Genomic DNA, 24312 nt, shown 5'->3' with positions numbered 1-24312 from the left:
ATAGTTTACTTTTGTTAATACGTGTTAAAAATATAAAGTTTTGTGAATAATATAAAATAGTAATATAATTAATATAAATAATAAATAACTTTTATTGTTTTTACTGTTATTAAATAAAAAAATTATTTCATTAATGATGACAGAAAAATGTCTTAATAAATCATTGAAAAATATAAGGAAATCATAATTGAACATCTTATAAATAAATAAAATATAAACATTCATTTTATTTTAACCCTAATATCGTTTATACAAACCTTAGATTTATACAATATATAAGATGACAAGACCACTCATTTAATGAAAATAATTAAAAAATAAAAATTCACTTAAAAGGTATAAAAAATTTATGTACTTACAACATAAAAGTATTTAATAAGAATTTAATAAAAATTCGACATAATTAAATTTAAATTATTTAAGTAATATTTAGTGATAGTGTTTGGTTAGTTTCTTTTATTTTAAGAAAAGCTATTTAGATGTCTCTTTGCATGAAACATGTATAGAACCAAAAGCCAATTTTTCCATTTCTTTCAAATTAATTAATTGAAGATATTCCATACCAAATTAGTTTAATCCTCTTAAATCTTGCTCATGATGCAATGGCTTTCGTCACTTATTTCAAATAAAATATAAAGCACTTCACTTTAAAAAAGAAAACTATCTGGAAGTAGTCAAATGCGTTTAAATGTGAGAAGGTTGCTTTATATTTTCCTTTTAAGTCAAATTTAATGATTTTAATCACTGGGTTTTAAATAGAAAAGTTTTAAATAATAATATTCAATTCAATTTGCAAAAGTTTAGACTGTGAAAAATAAATATACATGAATTATAACAAAATTTAATCACAGAAGAAACCAAAGAAATTAAAATTACACCTAAACCTATAATATATACTAATGCATGAAAATGTCTATAGTTTAGTTTGATTTAATTTTTAATTAAATAATTATTTAAACCAAATACAAAATTATATATAATTTGATTTGAATTCAATATAAACTTCGAATCAAACTAAATCAAGTGAGATTGAATCAATATTAATGGTTAAACATCTTTTTAAAAAATTATTTAACATTTTTATAACAAAAAAGTATTAAATAAAAAATAATTTTCTAAACTATTTTTATTTGTTGTTGTATTTATATTTTAGTTGGCTATGTTTATAAAAAACTTACACAATTTTATAATTTGCAATACAATGGTTATGTTTCTTTAGTAAGTATAAATATATTTTAATAAAGAACCTTACACATACATTAATTTTTAATTAACTAAAGCTAAAACGAATATTGATATCCGATGAATTTAGAGTTAAAACTTTTACATGCACTCACGCAATTGTTGGGCAACTTTTATAAAGTGTAGATTATGAAGTAAAGAAAGGAATAAACAAGGTGTGATATAATTAATCTGCAAAGTGTGAAAAGTAATTAAATTGAGGAGTGGTGGAAGCAGAAGATTGGATAGTGGCTGCAGAAAGTGTTTTTTTTTTTTTTTTTTTTGTTGTTGGGAGTATTTTCCATTATGAAAAACTATTATTGGTTCAATCATGGTGATGTGGTGTATACTGCTAGACACAGTAGAGGGGGTGGCTATATATGATTATGAGATGCATGGTCCTTTGAAATGCTACTATTCAATAAACATAATGTTTGATCCTTGATTGAAGAAGGCACACGTGAAAGAGGATGTATTAGGTATAGTTTTAGGGTTTTGATAGGTTAGAGAGTGTTAAAGATGGTTTAGAAAATGGAAGATTAGAAGAATGGTGGTGTTTGTATGGTTCTGCGTGAAGATGAGAGGAAGAGAGAAACTAGTTAGGGAGGAGTAGGGTTCTGTGTGCAGAGAACGAGAAAATGAGTGGGTGTAGAGAAATTTAGGGTTTTAAAAAAGATAAAAAATTAAATAGTAAAAATTAAATTAATTAAGATGTTTTTGAAATAAAAGAAATAAGGAGGAGGTGTAGGATATGCCTGAAGAGGTGGAGGGAGCAACACCCGTTTAAATATGACAAATGATTTAATTTGATTTAATCCTGTTATTGAATTTCAATAAAAGAAAAGTTAAACGTTTGGATTTAGAACCGAGTGGATTCAAAAAATTCAGAAACAATTAATTTTGATCCACTGTAATGTTTTTAATCAACTTGATTTTAAACACTCGCTAATATTTTGCCATTTTTTAGGACGATTGTTGTTTAGGATTTATGATTTAAGCTTATAATTGTATACTTAATTATACGCCTTTGCCAATGTTAAAAAATTGTTTCTTTAAGTTCTTCGAAAATTGTTCCAATACCCTTAATAGATGAAGAAAAATATACTTTTACACACACATAATTCTTTTACATTTAATATTATCCTTTTTTTACTTTTTTTTTCAAAAAACTATAAAAATTTGAAAAATGATATTTTGACATACATAATTTTTAATAAAATGATACTTTGATATGACTTTTTTTCTTTTACACTTAAATAACACGGTGAATCCCACATTTTCCAATATTTATTGAAAGTAAAAGATTAATTTTGGGAGAAAAACTTGACAAATTTGTGTCATTGTCATATAGGCGTGTTAATGTATCAAACTCTAATTTTTTTACTTTTATTTGATACTATCTTTTTTTACTTTTTACTTTCTTCTTTTTTGAAAAACTACAAAAATTCACTTTTTTAAGATAATTTTACCCTTGTTAAGTCTGTCAAATGAATGTCAATGTGTATCATAATATACTTACTTTAAAAGTTCACTTTAAAACTATTTTATCCTTGTTAAATATGTCAAATGAATGTCAATGTATCATGCTATCCTTCTTCAATAGGTGAATGATGTCATTGAATTTCATCTGTCCATATAGAAAAAGAAAAAGGAAATGTCTTTTTTCTTCTTTGACTTTTACATTCATTTGACACAGAATATAAGGATAAAATGGTCCAAAAAATGTAAAGTTTTGTAATTTTTCAAGAAAGAAGAGAGTAAAAAATAAGTAAGTATAGTGTCAAATGAATGTAAAAAATTTAGGTGTGTCAAAGAATCATTTCTCTTCTTCTTCTTTAGCTGCATTTCAGAACAATTAGTGCACTTCCATGCATTTCCACTGCTGTTGATAGCCTCCCTTGTGTTATTTCTACAGCATTTCCACTCCACACTTCACTGCCCTCACAAGAACTGAAGTCTCTGAAGTCTCTGGCAGGAAGAAACTTAGCCAGGTCAGATGCCTGTGCAGACATTACTGTCTTCTGTTCACTTAGATTGAACAAAGCAATATAGATTTCTCCTACACAGAGATACAAATGTAAGAGTTAGAACAGAATAACTCCAACGAATTCTTTAATGTGACATGCTACTAGTTCAACCTCAACCAGTGTCTGCAAAATATACACTAATGCAGTTTTTTGGATTGGATTAAGTGCAGAAACAAAACAATCAAAATTTAGCTGTAGTTTTTGTTAACAGACCTTTTCTTCCTGTAGCAATCCAAGAGCGCAAGCCACCGGAATTAATAGTATCTGTAAAAATGAACAAAAAACAAGATAAACTCTACAACTGCATGAATCAAACATCATTCTGGAAAGTGTATTTGCAAATTTTCACCTTCGCTGGACTCTACTGTTGCACACAAGCCAGAATAACTATTGACCAGGGTCCCATTAGGATTCAATTCCCACATCTGTGAATGACTCAAAAATCAGTTTATAACAAAATACACAAAATATATATATGTAAAGATGCATATCTAAATGTTATTTCATGTAAAATACATGCGAAAGTTAATATTAAGATTGGAAGAGAAGCAGTGTGCTGCACAAGCAAGACTATCTTTGAATTGTATAAAACTCAAACAAAATTGCAAAAACTACAAACTGGGGTAACATGCACCCTTGCAAAACCTAAAGATAGATTAAACATACCTGATTTGAATCCCACCTGCAGGGAGAAAATGTCCCTCTCTTGAACTCTTTAGAGGTGAGCTTGCGTTTTGGAGAAGCATCCAAGCAAAACTTTAATCTGTTTGTTGCAACTAAATGATGTTTGCCATGATGATACTCTTGATACATACTCACTTCATCTCTGTATCAGTATCCAAGTACCAATTTCTGTTGTTAACAACATTATTATTCATACCAGAATTAGGAAAAATGGAACATAGAAAGATAAGCAAGATTACAATGGGAAGTAGAGTTCTCTTTTGAGCACACAGAAGGGGGCAAGATGCTTGTTTCCTAAACTCCTTTTCCAACATATTCTTTCAAGATATAGGTTAAGCCTTTCACTAGCCCAACCTATTGCCTTTGACTCGGTGCACTTTGTGAGGCCTAATGAATGGGTGAAAGTTGTTTTTATTTCTTTGCCACTTCTTCTCAAACTAAGATCCTGATCTTCACTCTTCACAGTTGTGATATAAGGAAACTGCCAATGCGGCAAAGTAAATATGATACTAATTTGATCAAAATATTATTACACCAAAATATTTAGATGGCTCACATACCTCCATATTATTTGAGCTAAAAGAATTAATCTCGAGAAGGGTGGGATTTGTGATAATATCATATGTACTAGGATCAATCTTCCGAACATCCCCACCATACATAAGGGGAGACTTTGCCATAGACCAAAGAGTCATCTACAGGGTAGAAAGACATTCACTCACTCTATATTGATAATGGATATACAGTTATAAGCAAATTAAAGTTAGCACAGGAATATATCAGAAAAAAACGTAGCTGTGCTTGTAGAAATACCTGTGTCTTCTTTTCTTCCAGATTGAGACGACTAAACCTATGTGGACCTTCATTTGAACCTTCCAAAAACAAAGAAAAAGTGAAAATGCAGTATCATAATCCATTTTTCCCGTGAGTCTAAATTTAAACAGCTTGTGGCAATTTTCCACGACGAGACTGCTGAGTATCTTGGGTTTACTAATCTAACAGTTTCAGTGAACCAGCAATGTCCTCTTCATAGAAGAGTAAATCTATATGCAGACAAATGCTTACAATGCCACCGGATTCTGGTTTCACATAAAAGTTATTTGCTTAAAACAACAAAAAGGGCAGAAGATAGAGGAAGGATAAATGATTACTGAAAACAGAAGTAATTCTGTCCATAATCACATTGTTGGTAGCTAACTGATTAAAAGTACAAGGGTTATCATATTAATACACGACAGAGAAAAAGTAGCAGCCCGGCCTCATTACCAGGATCAGTTAGCCATCCAAAGGGTAGCATATCCAAATCAGGCCAAGATTTCCCCGTTAAACCTTTTGCTCCTATCATATTAGCATTTGAGAAATCCCTGATAGAATCAAATAACTAAAGTTATATGATATAATGATGGAATAACAGACCAGGGATTCAGAAATAAAATATTATCGAGGTACTCTAAAGGCAGATAGAAATGTGTCAGAACTAAAATATAACAATGTAACCACCTGGCAATATCAAAATGTGATTTGACATCCCCCCATGTATCCCAGTCATCTCCTGTTACACGATACATATTGACCATTCCAAGGACATCCTTGGCCATGGCTGGTGTCACACTAGTTCCAGGAGACAAAGAATATACAATGGGGCGATCAAACTGCTTGAGAACCTAGATGAAATGACAAGTAATTAGTAGCTTCCAAAAGATCTTCCATGATATTACCAATATCGGTTTTCAGATGAGAATAAGGGGAATGGAAGGTAGGAGGACAGGAGAACTCCAGAATACCTCAGAAACATAGGTTATTTCATTTAAATCAAAGTCATCCCCGAATACACAGTCATGTTTCACTGCGTGGAAAGTAGAAAAGCTGTTAAAATAGCCGTCAATGAAAGACATAACCTCTGAATTACATGATATAGTTTTGAGTACTTTCTGTTGGTTTAGCATAACCCCTGAATTAAAGTATGAACACATAGGCAATCTACAGCGATATGATAAGATATGAAACTTTTAAGTCAAGTTTATGAGACCATTAAACACCTAGCCGACCTAATGAAGTCTCAACAATGATCTTAACGAAAAAAAAATATACAATTACTGTACCAGAAATAAATACAAATGCTTTCTTTACTTATCCAAACTTATTGGTCAGATGCAATAAAACTATGGAAGTCATTAAGATTTCTCTCGATGACATGAATCTGTTGTGATAGAGCATTATAAAAATAGAATGTAAAATAATAGTCCAATTACCAAAATCAACATCCCATGAAGCATACTGCTCGTATAGGGATCTCAGAAAAGCTTTTCCTGCTCCCAACTTTGTATTCACACTCATGAAACCATGAGGCATCCATGCACAAGCCCTTTCTGGGACTGCTATGTCTTTTGCATACCACACTCGACCAGATTCTTGATAAGCAGCTCCCTAAGAAATTGAAAGATATCAAAGTTAAACTTTAGATTAATGTAGACAACATCCTTAGCTTCTGCTTTGTAATGCCCTATTGCAGATAAAATGCATTCAATGGGACATTCATACGACTGATTTCTTTCCTTAAAAAAACGAGAAAGAAATAGAGTTAAATTATGGCACAAATGCAAAGCAATACCGTTTTTGTATCAAGGATAGGGGTGTTTGTGTTCACAGCTTGTGTACTTATCCCTCTCATGACATGAATCCCAAATTTCAAACCCATGTCATGTACTCGATTAGCTACTTCAGAAAATCCTTTCCCATTTCCAGAAGAAGGCCACCTTCCTGGATCAGGAAGCATCCTCCCCCATTCATCAATCACATCAAATCCAAGAGAATCATGATAAGCACCCTCAACTTTCCTTCTATACCAGAGGTAATCCACCACAACGTACTACAATGGTTTGAAGGCAAGTTATTATATCTATATATGAGGGAAAAACTACTAGCATATTCAAACTCATTCACAGGCTATAATTCCTCACAGAAACTATACCTCATATCCATGATCATGGAGACGCTGAGAAACTACTTCAGCACTCTGCAAGAATTCTTCTTCAGATATTGTCCAGGAAAAGGAATCATAGGAGTTCCAACCTCTTGGTGGAATGCTAGCTTTCTGTCGATCACTCTCCGACACATTTTGAGACCACACACTGAAATGACAATATTAGATATAACAGAACAAGGGCACAAAGATTAAGGCATCCAGAAAGCTTGCACTAGGACGTTGTTGTGCAAATTAGGATTCAATCTAGTCCAGTCATTATTACCACTTTCTGCAATTAGAAAAAAAATTGAAGCTTGCTAATAAATTTAAAACTTATTCCACACACAGTTCCAAATTGAAGCTTGTTTATAACAATTCAATAAACTATTTATGGCAATCAATATAAATGCTGGAATCTGGGTTGATTTCAATGCAGGAAAAGTGCCCAGGGCCCAAGTGAAATTGAGACGCTGATTTAAATATTTTCATAGAGATATGCGATGATGAAATGCTATAATTGAACTTTAAAAGCAACTCACGAGAACAGCCTTTTAAGAAACAGCGCAAAACTTTATGGGTAATAAATAAAATTTTGCAATCAACGAGAAACCATGAGACGAGCAAAGCGATTGCTGATCAGACTTAGATGCATGTAAGTGAAACACGCAATCTACTAAACTATCGGAAACGAGTAAGATGAGGCCGTGCTAATATACCTCTCAAAACATAGACAAAGGAAAATAAAGAGAGAGACGGAGGATGAGGAGAAGCACTTCATGATTGCTTTATCCGGTGCACTGTTGCGTCAGAGTTCAACGGAGTTTATATGCCAACAGAAATATCCACTATTTTAGTTCGTCAGTTGGGACTTCGAGACTATTAATGATGTCTTTAACATTTTCATTGAAAATTAACAATTGTTAGTAAAATCTGTACCTGAAAATAAAACAAAAATATTTAACATTTTAAATAATTATTGACAGGATATATTAAAGATTCTTTCTTTGATGTTTAAATTTTGTGAGTAATACTGTTAAACTGAAGAAGTAAAAGGGTTAAGATGAAGATAAAGATAAAGAAAAGACGTGTTGAGTTGTAAAACTAATGCATGTATGGCCTCACGTTTACTAAGTTGTGGGAACATGATATTTTCGCAGGTTCCTTGCCCAGCAAAGAACATTCAGAAACAACCCTTAATTTTGGCATGGTTCCGCTCTCTTCTTCATAATCAGATAAACATCACATAACCATTTCGAGTTTTCACGATTCCAACCACTGGCTTCAGAAAACGCCTCTATTGACCTACTATCATTACAATAACCTGCAATGGCTATCGCCTGCTCACGTTAACATTTAGGTCCTGAATAAAACACCATTTTTCTTCATAAGCGATTGAATGATCCGATCCATAAGTTTTCTCGTGACTGAACATACTTCATACTTTTTAGCTCCTCTATTAAAAGATGAAGCGTAAATAATAATCAATTATTTAGAAAATAAAAGGTTCAAAATTTCAACAGCATCTTTAATTACACTCGGCCCTTTTAAGGAGCCAAATCCTCTACGTAATAATGAAAGCCTTTATCATCCTGACCCTCACATTTTACTGCCAATGCATCGTAAAATCACAGAAACCTAGCATGTAAGTCATTAATGATTTGCACAATTTTCTTAGTACAAAAAATAATCATTTTTTCCTGGAAGAATAAAAGTGATCAGGGAATGGCTACATGTTAGATGAAAAGACAAAATCCACCCGGTATCTCGGCAAAGAGAATACTCAGAATAGGAAATCTGTTCATGAAAATGATAACCAACAGTCCAATCTCATTCCCTTCAAGCCATTATCTCTGCTTCAAATTTCTATTTACTGCCCCTCCTACCTCAAAAGCTTATATTGAACAGGAGCCTAGGAGCCTGCATTCCGACGTTTACCCTGGAGATAGATAGAATTCATAACTTAAACGGCGTATTTCTCCCAATTGCATCTTGATAAAGTCCCAGTGTCGTTGATAAAATTGCTCTAATCAGGCTCTACACATGCATGGAGTCAGAGGGTTCTCCCAGAGATCATAGTTAGGGAAAGTCTCTTCCGGCAATCCCGTTCGCGTCTGGTGAGTAACAACAACATCTTCTACAAAAGTAGCCCAACCCATGTACGGATCCCCAAAAGACTTTGACATTAGCCCTTTGTCAGGCTTAATTGACTTTAGACGGTGACCCATGTATCTACGGGCGCCGATAATCAGCTTAGCAAAGTTGCCTCCATGGGTCATCACGAATACATCTGACTTCAAGCACACTAAGAAGTCAAGAGCTGCTAGGCTTGTCACATGCTTTCTGAAACCATCTAACTCCTCTTTGGTTGCTAGCTCCTCCTTAGTAACCTGTTGAAGGGAAAATATTAACACGTTGCAGAAGAATCTAAGGAATTCTTACATGAATTTTGACAAGATGAAGTCAAATTTACTTTTTCTTCTTATTTTCCTTTCCTCTAAAAACTTATGGACAACCTCGTTCAAACAGACTTATATTTGCTATATTATAATGGATAAATAAATTTCTATAGAGCAAGAGAACATTTCATAATAGCTTGACAGCTTGATAGCCTTAACCGATATTAGAACTCCGTGTCATGACATCACTTCATTCACTACATAATAATGATTGTGATTTTCATCAAAAACAAACAGAACAAGAGAAAGGAAGTGAAGAAAGCCTTACCAGATTAGGGAACATATTTCTTAGTGGAGCCATCCGGTTCTGTCCACCATAAACCTGTCCAGAAGCAACGTAAATTTGAGTTTCCTTAGGATAGCCCATAGCCCGAAGAATAACGGCCACTTCTCCAGGCTCTAGAGGACATCGTCCTTCCTTACGCTTCTGTAGAGCTAATTGCCACAGATGGGAACCATTCTGCATTTTTCAACAAATACAATGTTATCAAAATGCTCCAATAGAAGGTTTAGAGTTCCTTTTGGTTTGATAAAAAGTATGATGGCCACCTTGTACCGTCGAGGCCACTCCTTTTTTCTATACTCTGCCATTTTGACTTTCTCCTCTCTTGTCCCCACAAAATCACAGAATGATAGTCCCACCATTCCTTTCTCAAATCTGAGATGCAAAGCCCTGTTTACAGTAAAATTCTTAAATCACTTGGACACTAGAAAAAATCACACATAACTCAGTCAGGGTTGTGATCACAAATATCACATACATATAAGGATTTGAATTTCCAGTTCGGTTTCTCATTCTTGATGCCAGTGAATCAGCCATCTGCTCTATCTCAGGAAGAAATTTCAGTGCATGATAATTAACTCTACATCTCAGCTTGTTGATTTCAGGAGGAACATTGTCATATCTGAAACAAGAACTGAAAAATCATGACACAATCAATTACATACAAAAAAGAGGCATAGAACATATATCACCATTGGCCTACCCCAGCCTGTCAACAAATGGTTTAAGAGCCATAATCTTCTTCTCCTTGATCCGGGGCAGAACATTATCAATGTAAAATTGTGCTGGTGCATATTTTGGAATGTTTTTTACAGTCCGTCTGAATGAGAAGATACATTTGCTTTGTTAGTCAACACAAGTGTGTATTCAACCACAGAAGGCATCAATAGCAAACACCAAGTATCAGAAACATCTTGGTTGACACCATTGGTAACAATATGGTAAAGCTAAGAGAAATATGTAAGTTACATGATTGAAAGAATAAATATAGACTGAACATTGTGTATTCTCTAGCCATAAAACCACCTTTACAAAAAAAAAAAAAAATCATCACCCGTTTAGGACATGTTTAACTCACGAGTAATTTAAATTCATAATTATCATTTGACACAAGAACGATCAATTCCATCAAAACCAAAACATAGCTAGTCTATGAAAGAAAAAGAAAACCAACAAAAAGCTATATAGGTCTTGACATATTTATCTGTCTCTTATCAGCCATAAGAGTTCAAAAGACTGAAATAGAAATGCACACGAATCTCTAACTTCAAACTCATAATTTTCATGCTATTTGGTCAGTGGTCACAAAACCCAGCACTTCAACCACACCTGTTGTCAATCAGTACACTGATAAAAACAGAATAAAAAAGAGTGGTCGAGGACATATTATTTCATGTTTAAACATTACTGGAAAAAAAGGAAATATTTACCCATCTCTCATGCCAACTGGGGATTTAAGTTTTCAACAGAGTAATAAAAATACCAGAATCTACCATACCTTATGCTAGAAAATAGCTCTGATTTATCAGTAAACCATTGTGGGATATCACGTACAATACGAACGTCATACTTAAGGTAGTCAATGAAATGATCCACATCAAAAATGTCTTCAAATTTCCTGAAATGGTGACATGCATCATGATGGTTAGAACGGAGGACCGTCTCTGAAATCTAACACCCTAGGCAAGATAACTAATAGATGAATTGTTAACCATGACTATTACTTTCTGTCAAATGTAATTTGCTAAGTAAGAACATCATTAGACAATTTAGGATTCCATTAAAACCATAATAGAGGAGGATAAACAGTAGGTCTAAAATGTGTAAATGATTTTTCATGAAGACCAAAATGCAGAACTTTTCATGTAAGGATTAACACAAAGAAAGTTTCAACTGCAGGAACCAAATTATTTATTCAACCTAACTAAACTTATCTTCAACGTGAAAAAAAAAATGGACAAGAGATCTCACGTTTGGTCTTTCCAAATTTGATCCTGCTTCAAAACAGGCAAAATAAGAGTGGCATTCATTATTTTGGCTACAGCCACAGCATTGCATATCTGCATTTTAAAAGATTTGGAAAGTAAGTCACTCACAGCTAAATATTATATGATAATTTTATTAAATATTCCACAGACTGTCATTTCAATGTAAGAAACAAGAAAGTGAAATCAGCACCATTTTGCATGAAGACCCAATTTAAAACAGTAAATTTACTGGCATTGCGATTTGCTAGTGCACCAAATTGGAAATGTATTGAGATGGCACTTTAACAAAATAAATCAGTCCCTTTGGGTGATTCTATATATGTGTGTGTGTGTACTGTTATTACGTTATTCTTCTACGTTCTAATTATATCAGACAATTCAAAGAACATTATGTTCACGTATATTTTACAATTGGAAGGAAATTCACCAACTCAGGTGCGGCAGTCAGCAAGAGAACAATGGCTATGAAAGAAAATACAGGCAAACAGTGAAGTGTCACATGCAAGGGCAATACTGGAAAAGAAAACAATCTAAGATAGAGAATATCACAATGAAAGAACATATCTCATACCGCAATCCTTTGCTGATTTAGACCACCCTCAGCATGGATGAATATATAGCCGTTTGTTTCATTTTCATGAGGAAGCTCTACATAGAAGTATAAAAGTACTATGAATAGTAGCAGTAATACTAGAAACAACATATACAGCAAAAGTATGAATGTATTCCAATCCAAGTAAGATATAAGAGATGAATGGGGAATATTAAATTAAGAAATAAATGAAACAATTGATTTGTTAAAAGTTCTTAAAAAATTAACTTAAGAATTTGGCAGAGTTTTCCTTTTTCTGATAAAGGATGAAGAGAGTGATAAAAAATCTTAACGGGTCCATTCACTCCATTAAAAAAATCAGATTGCGAGACCAATTATGACCGCCCTTATTCGATGCTACTGACAAATGGAAATTATACTAAAATTTCACAGCTTCTGAATGAAGAGATATCGTCATTACTGAATTTCTTAATACCCTGTCTTGGCATGGCTTGCAATGCTAATGGGATGTGAAATAAATAAATATATTAATATATTAATGAACATAGAAAACCATGAAACCTGATAAAACGCCATCCCGGCGCTCGGCACAGGGCCTCCAAGATGTTGTGGATGAGAGAGGATTTTCCCAAAGAGATGGCGATTCCTTGACCTGGAAATAATACCAAAGAGGACATGAGAAGAGAAAATAACACCATTGTCATTGAACAACAGAAAAGGAGGAAATGAAATGGAAACCAAAGCAGTGGTGGTCCTTATGAGAACTTACATGTGGGCAATGAAGAACAATGCCGTCCTTTTTACACAGGTAAGGGGCATTCTACAATAAATTGAACACGAATTCGATCATAAGAACTTGCCAAAAAGAGTGAGATATATGACTGCACCGGCAGAACTATTGTATGAGAAAAAAAAAAAAATACACGCATTACTTGTGCAGCTACTCATAACTGAAGTTACTCTATAGCCGAACAATACAAATCAAAACTGAAAGAAGAATAGTGCGTTGACTCCACATACAAATTCCAGGGTAATTTAATTCAATTTCAGATAAACAAAATAACAGTAGAAATTACAGATGAGAAATTTCGTTTTCCACACACCAAAGGCGAAAATGGATGCAATACACTATTAGTAAATCTTAAAACGCGGGCAGAGAGGACTCACGAGTTTATGGAAGATTGTGAATACAGAAACTAAACCAACGAGTAGAAGAAGGAAGGTGAAAAACAGAGAGATCCTGGAGTTGTGAGGCGAAACCCTAGGGTCGTCGTTCAAGAAGGAGCAGACGTGCCGGTCGCGCTCCTTGGACGAGTGGCGATCGTGCTCGTCGTCGTCGGTGAGGTGGCTGTCGGGAAGGAGTGGAGAGGAATCGCCGCCGCCGCCGACGGCGACGGCAACGGCGTCACGCTTCATCGGAGAATTGGAGGCTCGGCTGCCGAGGGAAGAGGAGTGGCGGAGCTCCGCTATGCTCCGATTCGGAATGGAGTGAGTTCTCTCTCTTTCTGGTTCTCTCTCTCTCTCTACTTTCTCTCTCCACTTTCTCTCTCTCTATAACTAAACTAAGAACAGTAACAAGTGCTTGTTCCGCTTCTCTTACCAACGCAGGAGAAAGCAACGTTTTCTTGTTGTGGATGACTCCCATGTGATTTCAGATCCACCTCTTTCCGCTATTTCTTTCTATTTTTTTCCCCATTTATTACCAGAGAAATGATATTTTCAAACATACAAATTTTTTATAACTTTTTAACATTATTTTTTTTATCTTTTTTAAAAAATACAAAAAATTTATGATCCCACCATTTCTTTTATTATTATTATTATTATTATTATTATTATTATTATTATGAATAATCTTTAACACACACAAAATTGACACTATCTTTTATTATTTTTTTCGGCTGAAGGAGGAAACTATATAAGTTCCCATTTTTTTGTGAAAAAAACTCCTGTCTAAGAAAATTATTTTTTCATCTATACGTAATCTTCATTGAACTTATAATTAAGGTAAATATCTCAATTTTCCATTACGTCTTGAAAATATAGCAGGTGAAAATAAATAAAAAAATAAAAGAAAGAAACTCGAAAAATATAGTGAAGGAACGAGAAAGAAGATAATGTATATTCATAAACAAGTTAGTGGATTTTACCAAAATTGAAAATATTTTCCCTCTATATTAAACTATACAAATTATTTATATACTACTATTTTGAAAGAATGGCGTATTTTGCAGAAAAAGACAAATTATACATACAGTTTTATTTTGATTATACGCGTATTCTAAATGCTAAACAAACTGATGGCGTTTCGAGTTTAAGAAAAATAATAATAATTTGTTGACCTTTTAAATTTGGGTTTTAAAAACATCTTATAAAAAACAATAATTAACTTTTAAAAAATATTGAAAGAATGTTCCCTAGAAGTTGAGACAGAAAATACTGGAAGAATTTTTGAACTGTCTGTAACAATATCTTTTTCTAGAGTTTCATTTTGTTTCTTCTTTACTCATCTCAAATGAATTTCACTCTATTCATATATTATGGTTTAAATCTTTTATTTTAGTTTAATAACTTGTTTTTTATTTAGTATTATTTTCAAAATTGAATATTTTTGTGTAATACAACTGTAATATATGTTTTATTTGCTTTGTTAAATTCACATTTGATTGAATATGTGGTGGGAGTTATGTTACACCATTAAAAGTTATGAATCAATAAATGATCTCATGTAACATTACAAATAATCATGAAATTGTATTAGTTGTTTAATTTAAAGTATGTTATTTGATGAATATTAATAAACATGTTTTATAGGAATAAGTAGTTTTAAACTTGTATAAACTAACGACTTGAAATGAATTTTTATTATATTTAGATTAATTTCATTTTTTTTAATTGAACAATGATTATAACAATCATTAGTGAAAAAACATGTTATGTATCAACTTTTTTTATTATAATAATATGTGAAGCCCGTATGGTTTATCCTTTTTATGATAAAAGTATTATTATTTTTATTTTATAAATATAACAAATATGATTTTTTTTATAAATTTTTAAATAGACTTATTTATTTTATAGATAATTTTATATTATAACTATAATATAATCAGATGTTGATAAATAATACAATAAACATACATTTCGTACCCTATCATGTTTATTTCAAACAACCGAAGAAAAATAAAATAAAAAACTTAAAAACTAGTACTTAAAACTGGTGTTTGATGCTAAAATTATCTAAAAGGGTAAAAAAAAAAAATCACGCTTTGTTACACATTTTTTCCATCCAATGTCTTTTTGAACTAAAATGTTTCATACCTTTAGTACAAGAAGGCTCATCAACACCTTGATGTTTGTTCACCGACACTATGATGTTCGCTCAATGTCAAACTATTCACAAAATCAGACACTCAATATCATCGTGACATTCTTTAACAATATCTCATTTACAAAATAAAATGTTTAATGTCACCTTAGTGTCGCTCAACCTTATATCATATATCAACACTTGTATTTTGTGCTTTTGAGAGGACTTAAACCTATTAAATTGATCAAAATGATATTCATTTCTTAGTTCATTGTTCAAAACAATTTTAAACATTACTTGTACCATTTGAACAATTGTTCACATTTAAGTTCTCCTAATCACACAAAATTAAGTTTAAATCAGCCAAACATCTTATAATCAAACATTCAAATCACACATGTTAAAACATGAAAAATTCATATTTCACAATCTTCTCAATAATTATATCCAAAACACAAATCAAACAACATTTTCATATTTCAACATATCACACTTCTCATTCACATCAATCATTTAGTCAATTTAACATAAAATCTTAAAATTTAAAATATTTATCACTTAAAAATCAGTGCAATCAACTTTCCTCATTCGTGAGACATGTGAATATACTTTAAGAAATCCAAAAACCCATAAAGCTCACAAGACTATAACCAACTAAATTTCTTTCAACTTGCAAGATGTTCTACCATCACAATAACGACTGAGACATACCAATATGATCAATGATTAACTGAGACTCATATGGATCATCAAAAGGACTTATACAAGTGAAAGAAACTTAGATACATATAACAAAAGAGACAAAAAGAAAAATTGTTTAAATTTAACCTACACAAAAATCCAAATCAAATAATTCGCAATAAGAATCAACATCTTTTCAAAAGTAGTCAAAAAAATTTAGAAAAACAATTTTTAAAAAGTTAATACATTTTAAAATATAAAATTCCTTTAAAACTATTTATTCTAAAATATTTTAATATTAAAACAATTTGACATTATTTTTAAACTAATATCATTTCTAAAATATCAATGGTTACATCTTTACACAATGGATAAATGATTGTTATTAACATGATTATTTAAATTTGGAAAATAATTATAAAATATAAATAAAGTAAAAATTAAAATATAATAATAAATTTAAATTTAATAGTACATGTTAAAATTTTAATTACAAAAACAGCTATAAAAAATATCATATTTATTAATAGTTACGATTTACTTGATTGTCTAATCCTCACCAATCCATTGTCTATATTCCCAATTGTATGTTAAAAACACTGCTACCATTTCAATCACTATTATGTTAAGACCAAATATCTTTAATTAATCAAAGATTAGAGTGAGAAATTCACATAACGACAAACAAGTTTTATAATTTTAAAATGGACTAAAAATGAATTACAAACAACTAAATTTGTGTTTATAATTAAATAATTAAAAAATATATATATAAGGGGGGTGAAGTTTTCACATAGTTAACAAGGGTTTAAGAAGCAGACCGGAGAGAAGCTACCAACACGGTGACCGGAGAATCTGCGTCAGCAGCGCCACATTGAAGGGGATGACGGAGACGGTGAGACTTCGGGTGGTGTTTGAGGATCCAGGCATACTGAGCAAGTCAAAGAAGAAGGAAGGATTGAGGCGTTGTTGGTTTCTGCTTAAACCCCAACACAGCACCATTTCTGATGTTGCCTCTCATCTGCACAAAGCTTTCCGTCTCCACCGCACCTGTCCCCGCGGCATCATCCTCTTGGTATGTTTGCACATGCATGCTCCGTCGTACATGTACAGCAATCTGGAAACAAATTTATTTTACATCTCGATTTCACTATAAGATTTGTTTGGTGTTGTTGAGTATATTTGTTTGACGATTGAATTTTCTTGGATAACCTGATTCCGTTTTCTTATTGGATTTTAACGTAGATGGATGATTTTGTTATACCATCTTTTGAGTCCACTTGCATTCTGAAGGATAAGGACATCATCTGGTGAGTTTATACTTATTTCTGTGTTTTTCAACCGCATTCTATGATGTTACTCTTGTTATACTTCCTAGTGTGAGAAGAAAAGGAAGCACACGGACTGATGATGAACCTTCAATGCCTTCAACGCTGTCACCTGCCTCTCGTGGGCATTTAGCTATAGAACTCCCAAATGATCTTTCAAATGAGGGTTTTCAAGAAGAGTCTGGAGCAGAAGAAACCATGTCCCAAGAGGATGACGATGACGAAAATGCTGTTTATGTAGAATCTAAATCAGATGGGAAGGCAACCTCTAAGAAACGAAAAGCTTCAAGGAAGCTCAAGAGCCCTAGGTTAGTTCTGTCCTCACATATTCTTACTGCTACAAAGCTTAGAGAGTTGTGATAATTTTTTTCCCCCGAGCATTTTTAAGGGGTATTTTCTTTTCTGAATGTTATGGAATCTATCTAGTTTTGTTTTCTTTTTTTGCTCTTAGAATAAGAGCAAAAGATTGATACAACATAACATATTTCAGCATCAATACGGAACCTAAACAAAATTAAATCTGATGGGTTGGGCAATGGTTAAACATCCTTAGCTCACAATGCTATGGAATCCACTGAACCAAAAATTAATCCCGTTTGCAGTAATGTGAGCATAGGATTCCTAACTAACTACTTATCTGAATTAGTTTTATGTAACTTTTGTATTAATGCTTCCTTAAATATGTTCTATCCATGTTATTACAGTACTATATGTATTAATATTTCTGCTCCTATTTTAACTTCATTTGGTTTTAGTGTAAGATTAAGTAGGGATCTCCCTTCTCTCTCTGAAACCTTTTTTCTTTTTCCTTTTTGCTCCTATTTTAACTTCATTTGGTTTTTAGTGTAAGATTAAGTAGGGATCTCCCTTTTCTCTCTGAAACCTTTTTCTTTTTCCTTTTTTTGAACTTTGAAAGTAGTTATTGGACCATGTAAACGTTACCTGGGTTGCTGATTTTATTCCATTATCTTTGACATTCAGTCAGAAGAAGATTAAGCTGTCTACTTCTGAAAACTTGCCAGTCATTCCTGAAGTCCATGAAGAGGAAAATGAAGGTGGTATGCATCACCAATTGAGTTTTGTCAAGAAGGACAAGAAGAAGTCTTCCAATTTATCTAGCAAGCTAAATAGGCCAAGCAACCTTGATAAGCAAAAGAATGACAAAAGTGATTGTCCAAGTGATGAAACAAGGTCCATTTTCATCTCACTAGTGATTTGTATGACATGTCAACGATGCATCTTTTCCTTCTCTGATTGTTCATTTCACAGTGCATGCATATTTGGTATTTCGGGCAAGACAACCTGCTGATATAATTTTATTTACAATTTTTGGCGAGCATGTCTGGTGATCTTTTATCTTAGTTATTTTTTGTTTATATATATTTGCAGATTAAGAGGCGGGGTTTGGTGGTGTAGAAAACAATATTCCTTTTTATTTTATTTTGTTATTTTATAGATTGTTTGATTCTTCAGTTCCTCTTATTATTGTGATCCAATTTTAAATCCCCGTCCCCTTATGATGAGATGTCTGTTTTCTGAATATCAGAAATATGTTTTTCCTTATTTTTCTTTGATATGTTGTATAGGTTTATTCAGCCTCAAGATGAAAGTGGAACTAAAAAGGTAACACTTAATTTACACCACTTTTGAATACACATATGTATCCTGTTTGCATTGAACCACGGTGATAAACTTGAGATTCTACCTAGACTTGGAAAGGGAATGCTGCATCGTAATTTTTGGGATAATAACATGAAGCACAAGATTCTACAAGATATATAAAATTCATGTAGATGCAGATAGCATAACATAAATAAGAGAAAAGAACCCATGTAAAACTATATATTTAATAAAGCCTTAATTTATAATGATATGGATTAATAAGCATAAGAAACTCAATAACTAAACCTGTACAAAACTCGTAACTTACATGTCATAAGTGACAAACAAAACAACTTATAATATTGTAGTAGTGCCTAGTGCTCACTCCAGAACAAAACATGACACATGAACACCTAGACTAGACATCTAAAATAGATCATCCAAATTAAATCATAATCACTGAAGAGATCCTCATTTCTCCCGTCTAGCTAGATAAATGGTGAGATGAGATGGAGACAAAGTAAACCACACAAACAAAGCTACAAAGGCACAGTAATAGTCAAGCAACCTTAAAAATGTGGTTGAGAAAAGTGCTGGTTTAGTGGTTTAGGCAATAGTTTGGTGGCTTGATTAGAGAGGCCTCAAACTTTGCACTAGAGGTTGAAGAATACATACTAATACTCGTCATTAGAGATACTACATCGACTAGAGATATGACCAAATAATAATATACATATAGGTGGGTTCAAACCTCACCATACTAAATTAGTTTTATAAGGTTGATTTAGGTTTAAATTTCACTTTCTTAAAAAGAGTTGCCTTCTATTGTACTTATAAAAAACAATACAATAAATTCAATTACGTTTTTGTTCAGAGATCTTCTTTCCGTTATTCTTTTGTATTAATCAGTAGTGCTGGAACAAAATTGACTATATAATCAAATGGGAATCGGAAGATACACCAATTAATCAAGAGAGGACCAAATTGATATCTAAAATTATTTGACAGACCAATGTGATTTCCCATGCGTATAGAGGACCAATTTGAGTATTTGGTCGGTAGAAATACTCTAGTCCTAAGATAACTAAAAGCCTGATGTTTTTCTTATTAGTTCAAGATGGTATACTATAGCCCTTGAATATTAGGGAGTGCTCAATGCATTAGGAATCATCTTTGTGGACATTTCATATCACTTGCAAGTATTTACACTTTACTTTTATTGGTTTTATTTTTATTTTTCAGTTGCCTAGCAGAAGTGCTCGACGGAAGAAAGCTAAAAGAAGATGGCTGAGGGAACTGAAGCTAGAGAAGGAGAAACAGGAAAAGGTCAATTGGTTCTATAATGCTGAAGATATCACCTTTTATATGAGATTGGATCTAACGAACAGTGTTCTTAAATAGTTTATATTGCAGTGCTATTTTGCTTTGGAATTCCTAGGGTTTTCAATCATGACGTTGTTTGTAGTAATGACATAAGGATCAAGGAAAGACTCAACACCTTCATTGATGTTTGTTCATCTCTTCCATCCTCTTGTCATCTCTGGCTAATCTCGATCTGGCTAATTGAAGTTTTGAGTTAATTTAGGGAATTCTTTTTGCATTTAGCAAATGCATTATATATTTCAACTGTTATGTGGTTTCTGCCATTTTCTTGCACATCATTCTCTATATGATATGTAATGAATTGTTGTCTTGCTGCCATTTCCCATGACCTGGATAACAGTTCTTATGGATTCACTAGCTCTTTTTTATATTGTTGAGTTATCGACTTTTTTTGGTTAGTAAGATGCCTAGGCCACATAGTTTGAAAGGGTTGAAAACATTCATCTGTTGTCTTGAAGGTCATTTGTCTAGCCTTACCATTCACAAAATGTATTACCATTCTCTCTGAAAGGAAATGTTCTTCTCAAATTGGCAGCTCCGCCAGACTACAGTGCTTGAAAAAGACGGACAAGTATTACCTATCAAAGATAATAGCTGTGTTGCTTCTGATGTACATCAACAATCTGAGGAACATCAACAATCTGATGAACATCAACAATCTGATGAACATCAACAATCCGACGAAGAGAGTGAAGATGATGACATTGTTCCTGTGGAAATTAGACCAGGGCACATACGGTTTGAGCCCCTTAAGAAAGGTCTGAATGAAGATCTCATCTACAAAGATTTATGAAGTAGAAATTAATTGCTTTCACGATCTAATATATGTCCAATGGTCTATTTAATGCAGATCAAGATCAGGCAGTACCGCAGAATCAGTTTCCAGTGGTTGGTTTGATTTCCCTCAATAAAAGATTAACAATTTCAGCTGCGTTTTACCCTCAATCATAAATTAGTCAATAAATCAGTGATATTGTTAATTATGCCAAAAAAAATGTACTATGCATCATATTATATTTGCATTTGAACTTCTGGCTTTTTAGACTTTAATGTTTGATGGAGGATAAAGAATATTTCTCTTGGAAGTGACTTTTGATTGGGAAGTACAAAATTTACTGAACAGCCTTTTCTTAGAGGCCTGATAGATATCAGAGATGTGGGAGGAAGCTAACAAAATTCTTTAGGATTATTTTTTGATTGAAAATTTTAGAGGAATCAGTGTGACTTGTTATAAATTGTGGCATTTGAACCATGTAATGTAATCCATATATTGATTCTCACTAAAAGGTTAATAGCTCGAAGTTCTAGAACTTACCATGTTGAGTAACTACTCAAATTTTTTGGTGCACAATTGTATTTCCATGTTAGATTTGCATTATTGTCAAAACCTTGCATAAGATAGAGATCTGGACCTCTCAGGAAACATTTCAGTGGAATGGAATCACTAACAAGAAGAAGGGCCAGAAATGGGGTAAAGAGAGAATGTCATTCCATAAACATGATGGCTACGGGCATTCCAGTCAAGAGTCTACAGTTCAAAATGCTGAAAAGGAACCCACTTTCAATGTAGTAGATTTTGATAAGCTTCAACCTTTTACCGGTTTGCCTAAGGTGTTTTTCTTTCATTCTCCCTAACTGATGTGTATTTATGGCAATTCTCATTCTGCTTAGAGTAGTTGACAATTAACCCATGGCTGAGTTAGGAGTTCTTTCAGCTTCTGGTTAACCATTCAACTTATCTGTATTTTGGGCTTTGAATCTGTAAATTACATTGCATGGTACTCATTTGGTGCTTTTTAATAACCTAATCATACACTGTAGGAGGGCGATGTAATTGCTTATCGATTGATCGAGTTATCAGCATCTTTCACTCCTGAACTTTCCTCCTTTAGGGTACATGTCAAGTTTGCTTTTGAATTACATTACAAAAAAATATTGTGTCAGAGGTTTAATTTAATATGTATTTCATTTATGACCTTGCAGGTTGGGAAAATATCTCAGTATGATTCTAAAACAAACAGGATTTGGCTGGAACTGGTTTTAGAATATCCTTTTGACTTTAAGAAAGAAACAGAGAAGGATTCATCTTCTTTTGAACAGTCTGATGCATCCCCTTATGGGGAGGATGGTTCTTTAGAGGTAAAGTTACTTTATTTTTTTTCCCAATTATTTTATTTTTGTGTTGTAGCTTATATTATAGGGGGAAAGTTAATATGTCCGCCGTGGTAAATAAAACTATATGCTGATTGTTTATTTGCTTGAAAATGACTGCTTTCTTTCTACAGATAGATTATGCATCGCTTGTTGACGTTCGAATGGTTAAGCATGGCCATTTTGAATCGAAAACTGCAGTTGTTTCTGGTGATGCATTTGTAAATCCAACAAAAGCAACTAATGAAAAACTTAAGGGTGATCGAACTACCGCGGTTAGTTGCCATACAGAAGGGGAAGGTAAGGTCTTATCCCTGTTAAAGGTAATGTACACTTGCGATTCTTAGAAACATTAAAACAAATGTGGATTTGCTTACAGAAAATGGGGAAGTAAACGTTTGGGAAGAAATTAGCAAGGAATTAGAAGCAAAAAAGGCGAAGCTTGCGCAGGATGATGGGTGGAGCAGAGGAAAGAGCTCAAGCTCGAAGTCATGGTCTCATAGAGCTATGAGATGTAGTGCGTTGGGTCCAACAATGGCATTTTTAAGGTCCAACAATGGTCTTTAAAGAAACAAGCTTGTCCCACAATGTCACCTTTCCGCAGAATTTTGGTATATACATGAACAACTTACCGAAACCATCATCACCAATGCTGGCTGTATGTCCTGATTTCAGCATATTATAGGCAAAACGTTTGAAGTTTTTTTCTTATAGTCCATCTTTGGGATGTTGTTTTTTGCAGTCCTCATGAAATCCAATTAGAAAATAGAATCAACTTCTGCACATACTTATGCTTATAACATTGATATGACACAATTCAAATCATGAAATTAAGATGAGTCATCACTGACTGTGGAGGTAAATGGACTAAGATTAGAGTGCAAATTATCTCCTTTTTTTTATGCTATCCTTTTACAAGGAGTTTAGTTAGAGATTTTAAATTCAATTATTAATGTAAAACTTGAGTTTAAGTTTTTCTCTTAACAACGATTCTATCTAATGTGAACAATCTTTAATAAAAAATAAGTGGGAACCATTGAAAGGAAAGTGAAACGTGTAAACATTAGACATATCTGGTCCACTGAGAAGACCTGTCCAAAGTAGCCGCCACAGAATTATCTTCATAGTCACATAATTACATTACATAATAATCTTATTATACAATACCATTAATATTACTATTTCATCTTTACCAAATATCCAACCACCCCCATCTTTCTCCTCTTCCAATATCAAAATTGTTAAAAGGTTCACATAAACTAGAAATAATATCAAATTATAATATATTTAAGAACTAAATACACTTTTAATTTCTGAAGTTTAATGCTTAAACATTAAAAACATATTTTTCTAAGTTGAGAAATTAAGTATTTTTAATTTAAAAGACCAAGAAACAGTTAAGACTAACATTAAAGATGTTTGTTCACTATAACCTAGTGAAAAAATAACTTGTATATATACAAATTTCGATGATTGTAAGGTAATTTCTTTCTGTATCTCCGTATTTATACTTATATTTCCATAAATTTTATATTTTGAGATATATAATTTAGAATATAGTTTTTTTATTTTTCATTTTTATTTCAGAATATAACATTAAAAATATATTTTACATTGTTTTAAATTGTACAATCTAAAATATGTATTTTAGATTTTGGATTATGTTTTTAGGAATAAAAA

General features: G+C 32.6%; 3 protein-coding genes across 4 annotated transcripts; 1 reads left to right on the top strand and 2 right to left on the bottom strand.

The window, feature by feature from the left end:
• Positions 1-2721: 2721 nt before the first annotated feature.
• LOC106775836 lies at positions 2722-7832 on the bottom strand. The gene is made up of 14 exons (XM_014663050.2): positions 7614-7832; positions 6904-7063; positions 6544-6801; positions 6185-6359; positions 5717-5778; positions 5433-5596; positions 5199-5296; positions 4746-4804; positions 4493-4627; positions 4172-4413; positions 3915-4074; positions 3598-3673; positions 3462-3512; positions 2722-3280 (listed from the first exon to the last, which is right to left on the bottom strand). Exons 1-14 carry the CDS (start codon positions 7673-7675, stop codon positions 3057-3059), a joined length of 1926 nt encoding a protein of 641 aa, XP_014518536.1. The 5' UTR covers positions 7676-7832; the 3' UTR covers positions 2722-3056.
• Positions 7833-8338: 506 nt separating this feature from the next.
• LOC106753406 (uncharacterized protein At1g04910) lies at positions 8339-13822 on the bottom strand. The gene is made up of 12 exons (XM_014635210.2): positions 13778-13822; positions 13345-13728; positions 12947-12997; positions 12739-12829; positions 12196-12272; positions 11608-11696; positions 11135-11254; positions 10340-10456; positions 10115-10258; positions 9903-10026; positions 9622-9813; positions 8339-9284 (listed from the first exon to the last, which is right to left on the bottom strand). Exons 1-12 carry the CDS (start codon positions 13820-13822, stop codon positions 8925-8927), a joined length of 1794 nt encoding a protein of 597 aa, XP_014490696.1. The 3' UTR covers positions 8339-8924.
• Positions 13823-16954: 3132 nt separating this feature from the next.
• On the top strand, positions 16955-23503 carry LOC106756657 (coilin). Of its 2 annotated transcripts, none has more exons than XM_014639162.2 (13): positions 16955-17243; positions 17414-17478; positions 17547-17804; positions 18478-18687; positions 19083-19119; positions 20341-20424; positions 21017-21239; positions 21332-21369; positions 21901-22092; positions 22303-22374; positions 22465-22620; positions 22767-22932; positions 23012-23503. In XM_014639162.2, exons 1-13 carry the CDS (start codon positions 17052-17054, stop codon positions 23197-23199), a joined length of 1881 nt encoding a protein of 626 aa, XP_014494648.1. In that variant the 5' UTR covers positions 16955-17051; the 3' UTR covers positions 23200-23503. The 2 variants fall into 2 exon arrangements, with proteins under 2 accessions (XP_014494648.1, XP_022634557.1); XM_022778836.1 differs by having other exon boundaries at positions 20993-21239.
• Positions 23504-24312: the final 809 nt, after the last annotated feature.

The sequence above is a fragment of the Vigna radiata genome, chromosome 2, assembly GCF_000741045.1.
Source record: "Vigna radiata var. radiata cultivar VC1973A chromosome 2, Vradiata_ver6, whole genome shotgun sequence".
In the NCBI taxonomy this organism is placed as follows: domain Eukaryota; kingdom Viridiplantae; phylum Streptophyta; class Magnoliopsida; order Fabales; family Fabaceae; genus Vigna; species Vigna radiata.
This window is presented reverse-complemented; position numbering and strand designations above follow the sequence as displayed.